The 9,650-nt window shown below is 39.0% G+C and overlaps 1 protein-coding gene across 50 annotated transcripts in view; it reads left to right on the top strand.

The window, feature by feature from the left end:
* The first annotated feature begins 81 nt into the window (after positions 1–81).
* The window catches only part of PBRM1 (polybromo 1), a 116,809-nt gene continuing 107,240 nt past the window's right edge, over positions 82–9,650 (top strand). For 10 of the 50 annotated variants that reach the window (XM_045493116.1, XM_045493113.1, XM_045493127.1 and 7 more), the window contains exons 1-5: positions 367–544; positions 2,574–2,713; positions 2,981–3,106; positions 4,755–4,907; positions 7,085–7,182. In XM_045493116.1, coding sequence (XP_045349072.1) covers positions 3,059–3,106; positions 4,755–4,907; positions 7,085–7,182 — 299 coding nt within the window. In that variant the 5' untranslated portion in view covers positions 367–544; positions 2,574–2,713; positions 2,981–3,058. Of the gene's footprint in view, positions 196–329; positions 545–2,573; positions 2,714–2,980; positions 3,107–4,754; positions 4,908–7,084; positions 7,183–9,650 lie in introns of those variants that run through there. The other 40 variants (XM_045493099.1, XM_045493095.1, XM_045493098.1 and 37 more) reach the window with 17 other exon arrangements.

The raw sequence follows: 9,650 nt of genomic DNA, 5'->3' as shown, positions 1-9,650 counted from the left end.
GAGCCGGGTTCGCTTGGCGGCCGCGGGACTGGTTTTGCGGCGGCACCGGGAGGGGTGAGGGTGGTGAGGGCGGCGGGTGCTGGAGCGACGGCAGCGGCCGCAGCCGGAGGAGCAATAGCAGCAGCCGTGGCGGCCACGGGGCGGGGCGTGGCGGTCGGCGACCGCGGCCGGGGCTGCAGACGGCGAAGCGGCTGGGTAAGGCCGGGCCCGGGGCGGGTGGGGCCGCTCCCACTCGGCCGGCTGCCGGGCCTTTGTGTGGGCCCCGGCGGGCGGGAGCAGCAGCGGAGGCCCCGCCCCAGCCGTGGGGACGCGCCGGTCGGGCCAGGCGCGCGGGGCGGGGCTCGGCGGCGGGCGTCGGGACGGCCCGGCCGCCTTGCCGCACCTGCCGGCCCGGGACAAAGGCGCGCCGCGGCCCGGAAACTCCGCTTCTTTCCCGCCCCAGTCGCTGGCCGAGCGCTCGTCGCGGGCAGCTTCAAAGCTGTCAACGTTTCCCTTAGTCCCCGTACCAGTGACAGGTCCGGAAAGTCTTTCATTTCTTCCGCAGGTCAGGGCCTCCTTTTTTTGTTGTTTCTTGTCGGTTCGGACGCAAACTCAACTAGTGATTTTTTTTTTTTTTTCCGTTTTACAGATGACTGTGTTTAGATTGAATGTTCTATCAATGGGACTTGTATTTATAGTAAAGGCTAAATATTTAAGTATCTTATTTATATGCAACACCACAAAAAATCAAGCTTTTAAAACTGTGTACGTTTCCTGGTTTTTAATTGTCCATCTCTTGAAGTATTTTACTGTAAGAGAAGCGTAGTTTTGTTGTGATAGGGCAGGTTTGGTGATTTAATGAAGAAAGATTGGCAAAATGTAGAAGAAATACTGAAAAATGACAAATACATGGTATTATAAACATACAGAAATTATTGCTGTAGTTAGAGAAACATGTTGGAATAAAACATTCTTATCAACTTATTTTCCAAAGAACTAAGACTCCTCAAAAATGATTTTGAGGTGATTTTTTTCCGCATTAAGAGTAGTATGGTTTTGCTTTATTACTTGCTAACGTATTGTAGTATTTTAAGATTCAAAGGAAGATTAGAAAGTATCTTTTGGAGAAATACTTCCAATTAAAACAGTAACAAATATGTGTGTGGATAAATGGAAGGGCCTTGATTGTTTTCTTTGATTTGGGGGTCTACAAAATACCTCAAATATTAATATTCTATCCCAAACTCCAAGATTAGTAAATTGTGGTATATGTGTATATGATAGGCTATTATCAAGCCATCAAACATAATGTGGAAGAATGTTGACTCGGAAGAATCCCAAGTTAAAACACAAGTTGCAAAATAATACATATGGTTTAACACTTTTGTTAAAAAAGGTAAATAAAGCATAGAATAAATACAGAAAACTGTGAATGCCAGTGTTAAGGATGGTTTTTTCTAGAAAGGATTGTAAGGTTTTTTTTTTCCCCCTTTGAATCCTGTTTTCCAATATTCTTATTTTAATCATGCATTACGATACTGAGTATCATGAGAAATAAAGGAGAGTACTAAAAGTTTATAAACTGTCAGAATACACCATATGGTTATAATGAGTAAATATTTTCCCAGTTGCACATTATAAAGTTATTTTTTAGTGTCCACTGTAATTTATTGGTTGTCAGACTTTTGGACATGTGACTGTAATCAGTGCCATTTAAAAATTTCTAACCGAACTTCATGATGTCTTTCCTCTTTATGGGAAAAGAATTGCTGAAGGGATGCTCACAATCTTTTTAAATTGCACAAACTTTTCTAAATGTCCCACTTATGTATACTTTTAACACATTTATTAAAAAGATGAATTGATCTTTCACGCTATGCCAAATACTATTTTATAAGCCAGTGCTACAAAGATGAATAAAATGTTCTTCCTGTTCCCAGGGAGCATGTAATCCTACAGTTGAAACTTCTTTGTTGTGCTTTGAAGTTTCAAAGTGATTTCATGTACATTTCACAGTCCCAATAATCTAAAGGAGATATGTACACCTGACTGCTCTCATTTTAGAAGTGAAGAACCAGATCTGAGAGGTTGTGACTCAAGCAACATCAAACAGATAATTTAAGGTGGCGGACTTGAAACTCACATTGTGGTCTTCTGAGTTCAAGTCCGGTTACCTCTCCCACCTGCCAAGTCACATTGCCTCTCTTGCCAACTTCCAAACTACGTTTAAAAATGTGTCCGTTGAATAAGAAAATAATTGAAAATTACCCTTAAGTTGCATCTTTTTCTTGTTTTACCAGAAAAAGTGAATGGTTTAAGGAGTTTTGGATATTGTGTGGTCTAAACTGGTATACACATCAATGATTTACTTTTTTTTGGTCATTTGCTTTTCACTGGATTATTTATGAAGATAATTTTGACCTGCCAAAATGATTGAAGGTTTTGCTTTTAATCTTTCTAAACTTGTGTGTGGTGTCTTTCCAATGCTGATAGGACTTTTGGAAAGAAATGTCTTTCTCTGAAATTTTTTTTTTTTTAGGGGGGGAGGAGTTTTCCAGACTCTGCTCACATGGGCCATTCTTGGTTTGTTCCAGCTTGCCAACACTTGGGGTCACATGTGAGCCTTCCACATGTGTTCACTCTCCATTCCAGCTCTGTGATTGAACTCTGCTCTTATTGACTAGGGGGCATTTGGGCAGGCATGCTTCATTCCTGGAATTGACAGTCATTCCATGTGAGTAAAGTGGAATCTCAGTGAGCCTTCTTTAAGTATATGAAAAGCATTTGGTTTTAAAATGGAAAGAAATGTCAGGTACTGTTAGTGCCTGAGCCTTTGCAGCAGTTTGGCTCAAGAGAACTGATATGCCTATGTTTTCCAGTTCTCTTATCTTTCTTTAGCAGTTCTACTTGAATGTTTTCTATCTATTCGTACTCATTTTTATTCCTTCTGACCTTTTTTTTTTTTTATTTCCCCTTTCTCTGCTTTGTTCTTCTCTTTCAGTTTTGAATATATTAACACTGAATCAGCACTTCTAAAGCCCTGCCTTCTCCCACTGGCTTCACTTGGCCTTCAGACATAATGAGGAGACTGGCTTTTCGAGGCGCTGGTTGTGCTCTGGTAAAGCTGGTAAATTACTGATCATCTACACCTTTTCTCTTTTCTGTCCTTCCCTGCCTTTTGCCTTCCACTTTTCTTGAATTTTGTTATCCTTTCCATAAAGAGTCCCTCCTGTTTTCATCAAATTCACTTGTGTCCTTGTCATAGCTTGTTTAATTAGGTTTGGTCCTTAGTTTCTTCATCTTAATGAATTGAGGCCAGTTGATCAGCCTATTATAAATAAAAGAAAATCAACAAAACTTGGCTGTCCTTGGCATAAGCCCGTTGAACCTTTTAGCCACTTGTAGCCAATTGCAAACTAATATACCTCATAACAAACCAAAGCCTAGAGGAGGGAATATCGTCATGGTAGGCTGTTTTTAAATACCATGTGGACTGTATTTCAGAGGAAGACGTAGGGGACTCCTCTTGCTTCTTAGTTGGTAATCAGAATTTTTTTTTTGGTTGGTTTTGCCCCTCCTTTCTGTTCCCTGAAGATGCCCAATTTTTTCTCCATACCTACTGGCAACCCATTCTTTCAGCTGACTGTGTCTTAGTTTACTGAAGTTGAATGTTGATGAGTGAAACTGGGATCAGGTTTTTCTTTTAGCTTTAGAGAAAGATCTTTGAAATCATAGTATACTATCTCATACTATTGTTAAATTGTACAAGCATTATAGAACCTTCTCAGGCATATACCTTTTCCCTGTAGCTGTAGCAGATCATTTTAATGGTTGCATTTTTTGTGTTACCATCAAATGTGTACATTAGTAAAGTCTTGTTAATATTAGTTACTAGACAGCCTACCTAAACCCAAGAGCAAATATTTATGTGCTTCTGAAAGGCCAAGTAGGACCTAAAAGTTCACTTCTGAGGTACTGTTGCAAATTATCTGTTGAAACTTAAAGCTATGATTTTAAGATTCATGAGCATAGAATACCTCATATGACTGACTGAAAAGGAGATCAGTCTGATTGACAGAAAAGTTTGAAAGCAGTTTTACTTCTTTGACATAGGTGTGGTAAGTCACATTAAGTGTTTTCCAGGACTATGTGTTGTGGCCTTCTTTAATGAGTGGAGAAAATTCATTTTCAGTGCATTATTCTTAGAGTTCATCTAAAATGCTAGAAGATTCATTGTCCTCTGCCCTCTACACTGCCACTGCTCATTTTCCTCAAGCACTGATTTCTATTTTTTCCATATCATGGCCCACCTGGAAAATGATCATAATTGTAAGACATACTGGGGAAAACAGATGAAGCTGCTGACTCCAGAGGTGATTGCCTTGGGGTTTCTGTCCCCATGACCTGCCTGGCTGCCTCAGGGGCTTGAGGGATCAGTACCTCCGCTCTGCACTACATGCAGGTTTTTAAAATCCAGTGATGAGTAAATTTGGAGCCAGACGTGATTGGGTCATTCAAAATTGGTGATACATAAATGGATCTACTTTTGTTGAATTTGTCCTATCTGAATTGAAAGTGTAGCATTCTGGTAAGTGAAGGGGCTAAAGCCAACAAGGTCCAGAATTTCCCCTGAAAAAACTTGACAGTTAAGTTTCTTTACAAGAGTTAAAATATCCTCCTAAGTGAACCCGAATCTTGGTAGCAGGTGGTTAGCTGAGGGCTTGGTGGCAGTGTCTAAATTTAAGTATAAGAACATGGCTGATTATTTCTTATAGAAGAAGTTGGATTCCATGGGTTCCAAGAGAAGACGAGCTACCTCCCCTTCTAGTAGCGTCAGCGGGGACTTTGATGACGGGCACCATTCTGTATCCACACCAGGCCCAAGCAGGAAAAGGAGGAGACTTTCCAATCTTCCGACTGTAGATCCTGTGAGTAACTGGCACCACAGCTTCTGCCTGCTTTTCCTGCTCTTCCTTTAAGGATAAGCAGTTAAGATCCAGGCCTCACCACTTCTTTCTCCTCTGGCTAGATATTCCTAATCTCTTTCCTAATGTAGCCAACAATCTTAACAGTAATAGTGTAATTCAGTGTTAAGAAATAATGGTGGGTGGGTGTGGGTGGGTAAAATAGGTTATCCTTTTTAAGGGGATTAAGAGGCATAAACTTCCAGTTACAGAATAAAAAAAGTCACAGAGATGAAAAGCACAGCACAGAGAATACAGTCAGCAGTGTTGTAATAACATTATGTGGTGACAGATAGTAACTACACTTACTGTAATGAGCAGTGAATAATGTGTAGGTTTATTGAATCATTGTTGTACATATGATATCGTATGTCAGGTATAATTCAATAATGCACTTAAAAAATTAGTATTCAGGAGCTCTCAAGAAAAGTAATTTCTCTGAATACATTTAGAATGGGAAATTTGCATAAAGTGATTCCTGTTTTGATGAAAACATGTTTTTCTAAGAGTGTAATCTGCTGAAGCACTTACCTTAATTCTAATTAAAAATAACCAAATGGGTTAGCAATTCAACAGGCCAGAGAATGGCAGACAATGAAATAGAAATATGTACAAATTTGTTTTGTAATTTTATTGAGATGTAATTGACAGACAGCACCATGTACGTTCAGGGTGTACACTATAATGATTTGACATATATTTTGTGAAATGATTGCCACAGTTAGTTTAACGTCTATCGTATCATATAGATGACCAAAAAAATGGTTTTTTTCCTTGTGATGAGAACTCTTAGGATCTACTCTTGTGGCAACTTTAAAATATACAGTATAGGAGTATTAACTATAGTTACCGTGTTGTACTTTATATTCCTAGTACTTATTTATAATAACCAGAAGTTTGTACCTTTTGACAAAAAATTTTAAAATGTTGGTATTTGCATTATACGTTCATTCAAATAACTTTGTGCTTGTCATGTGCTAGGCACTCACTATTCTGTTGGTTGGGATATAGCCATGTGTAGGACAAGCCAGTTTTCACATGGAGCTTAGATTCTAGTGCAGCAGAAGGAGAATGTAAACAGATGAACAAATAGATAATAAAGTACCCCCAACTAATATTAAGTGTTAAGAAGAAGAGTTTGGCTGATTTGGGCTTCTTGGGTCCAAACTTTGAGACATTTCTTTGAGATTGGAAGGCACTGGCCCCACAGAATACTGGGGAAGGGTGTTCCAGGGAGGAGGGACCCAATGCAGAAGAACTAGGTCAGGAATGGGTTTGTTGTGTTGTGATTACAGAACAGTAGTCAAGGAGAAGGAGACTGGCAGAGTCTGCCCAGCCACAGTATGTAGTTACCTTACCTACTCTGTGGTCATTATTACGAATTTAGATTTTATTCTCTGATTAGTAAGAAGCCCCTCTTTTGGATGATTTTAAGCAAGAAAGTGATATAAACTGATTTAGCTTAAAAGAATAATCACCAATAGCATAAATCTGATGAAAGATACCAAAATGTTTAATAAGTTATTTTATTTTTAAAAATCTTTATTTATTTTGAGAGAGAGAGAGAGAGAGCGGGGGAGAGGCAGAGAGAAAGAGAGAGTGAGAGAGAGAATCCCAAGCAGGTTCCATGCTCAGTGTGGAGTCCAATACGGGGCTCAGTCCCACCACTGTGGGATCATGACCTGAGCCGACATCAAGAGTTGGACGCTCAACCGACTGAGCCACCCAGGCACCCCATGAAGTTAAATTGTTAAAAAATTTTTAGATGTTTTTTTTTTTAATTTTTGAGAGGGGGGAGAAGGGCAGAGAGACAGGGATAGAGGATCTGAAGCAGGTTCTGGGATGATAGCAGTGAGCCTGATGTGGGGCTTGAACTTACGAACTGTAAGATCATGACCTGAGCTGAAGTTGGATGCTCAACTGACTGAACCACCCAGGTGCCAAAGTTAAATTATTTTAAATAAGGAGATACTGTCATGTCAGCACATTTCAGACCTGGGATCCTATGTGGGAACTTGGGGATTTGTCCATTTTCTCTGCTTGCCTTTTAGGGGTCTCTTTTTATTAAGGATAGTCCTTATACCTACACTGGCTCTGTTTTCACATTTCTGGTGATTTTTTTCATCTTTTCATATGTGTAGATTGCTGTGTGCCATGAACTCTACAACACCATTCGAGACTATAAGGATGAGCAGGGCAGGCTACTCTGTGAGCTCTTCATTAGGGCACCAAAGCGAAGGTGAGTTGGAAGGTGAATGGGAGGGATTTGGTCCTGGGTCCATGTTTATGGTGTTTGGTAGTTGAGTTTTTTTAGAAGGAATGGCTTAAATGATAACTGGAGTCCCCATTTTAGTTTTAGTTGTCAAGATGCAGTGAAGCATATTTAAAAAAAAATTTATTGTAAAATACACAACGTAAAATTTATGCATTTTACATTTTTAAGTGGACAGCAGCAGTTCATTGAGTGTTTTTTATTCACATGGGTGTACAACAGATCTACAAAACTTTTTCATAATGCAAAATTCAAACTCTGTACCGATTAGAGAACTCCCAATGCCTCTCCTCCTGCCCCCAGCCCCTGACAGCCACCATTACACTTTGTTTTTCTAAATTTAACTATGTTAGGGATTTTATGCAAGTGGAATCATACAATATTTGTCTTTTGTGACTGGCTTCTTTAACTTAGTATAATGTTTTTAATGGTCATCCATGTTGTAGCATGTGATAGGATTTTCTTCTTTTTAAAGGCAGAATAATACTCCATTGTATGGATATACTGTCTTTTGTTTGTCCATTTATCCATTGATAAACACTTGGGTTGCTTTCACCTCTTGGCTATTGTGAATAATGCTGCAGTGAACATGGGTGTGTAAATACCTCTGATGCTGCTTTCAGTTCTTTTGGATATATACCCAGAAGTGGCATCTCTGGATCTTATAGTAATTCTATTTTTAATTTTTTGAGCAACTACCATACTGTTTTCCACATCACTGTACCATTTTACATTCCCACTAACGATGTACAAAGGTTCCAATTTCTCCATATCCTTGCTACACTTGTAGTTTTGTAGTAAGTTTTGAAATCAAAAGTATGAGTCATTGTGATGGTTAATTCTATGTGTCAGCTTGGCTGGGCTAAGGCATGGCCACATAGCTGGGGAAGCATTTCTGAGTGCCTCTATAGGGATGTCTCTGGAAGAGGTTAGCATCTGAATAGGTAGACTGAGTAAAGAAGATGGCCTTAACCTGCGCAGTTGGGTATCATCCAATGCCCTGAGGCCTTGAATAGAACAAAAGGGGGAAGGAAGGATGAATTAGTGCTCTCTGAGCTGAGACATCCATCTCCTCCTGCCTTTAGATCTCAGAGCTCCTGGTTCTTGGGCCTTCAGACTCATACTGAATTATACATACCACTGACTTTTCTGGTTCTCTGACTGGCAGATGGCAGATCCTGGGCTTGTTGGCCTCTATGATCTCATGAACCAATTCCTATAACATACGTGTGTGTGTGTGTGTGTGTGTGTGTGTGTGTGTGTATCTCCTGTTGGTTTTGTTTCTCTGAAAAACCCTAATACAGTCTTCCAACTTTGTTCTTCCTTTTCAGGATAGTTTTGGCTGTTTGGGGCTCTTTGAGATACCATGTGAATTTCAGGATGGATTTTTCTGTTTCTGTAAAAAATGCTGTGGGGATTTTGATAGGCATTGCGTTGAATTTGTAGATAGCTTTGGGTAGTATTGGTATTTTAACAGTACTTAAGTTTACTAATCCATGAACATGGGATATCTTTCCATTTATTTATGTCTTTAATTTCTTACAGAAATGTGTAGTTTTCAGTGTACAAGTTTTTCAACTTGTTGGTTAGGTTTATTCATAAGTTTTTTTGTTTTGTTTTTTGTTTTGATGGTATTAAAGTTGAATTGTTTTCCTAATTTCCTTTTTGGATTGTTCAGTCTTAGTGTATAGAAATGCAATGGATTTTTGCATGTGGTAATTTTGTATAATGAAACTGCAAATTCACTTATTCTACTTTTTTTTTTTAATCTTTAAGTTTTTTGCATGTGAGATCATGTTACCTGTGAACAGAGATAATTTTACTTCTTCCTCTTCAATTAGGAGGGCTTTTCTTTTTGTTGCCTAATTGTTTTGGTTAGGACTTCCAGTAATGTGCTGAAAAGAAGTGGTGAGAGCAAACATCCTTGTTTTTTTTCCTCAACTTAGAGGAAAAGCTTTCAGTCTTTCATGATTTTGAGTATGATGGCAGTTGTGTGCTTTTCATATATGGCCTTAATTATGTTGAGGTACTTTCCATCTAAATCTAATTTGTTGAGAGTTTTTATCATGAATTTTGTCAGATTCTTTTTTTGCATCAATTGAGATGATCATGAGGTTATTTTCCTTCATTTGTTACTGTGATGAGTTACTTTTATCAATTTTCGTAGGTTGAATCATTTTTGAATTCCAGGAATAAATCCCACTTGTTTATGGTGTATTATCCTTTTAATATGCTGCTGACTTCATTTTGCTAGTATTTTGTTGAGGAATTTTTATCAGTGTTCATAAGGGACATTGGTCTATACTTTCCTTATAGTGTCTGCTGGCTTTGGTATGAGGGTATTGCTGGCCTCACAAAATAAGTAAATTTTTCCTCCAATTTTTTGGGAAAAGTTTGAGAAGGATTAATGTTCTTTAAATGTTTGGTAGAATTCA

Source organism: Leopardus geoffroyi, chromosome A2 (genome assembly GCF_018350155.1).
Source record: "Leopardus geoffroyi isolate Oge1 chromosome A2, O.geoffroyi_Oge1_pat1.0, whole genome shotgun sequence".
Lineage (NCBI taxonomy): Eukaryota > Metazoa > Chordata > Mammalia > Carnivora > Felidae > Leopardus > Leopardus geoffroyi.
The sequence above is the reverse complement of the archived record's forward strand: the minus strand, read 5'-3'. Positions and strand labels throughout refer to the sequence as shown.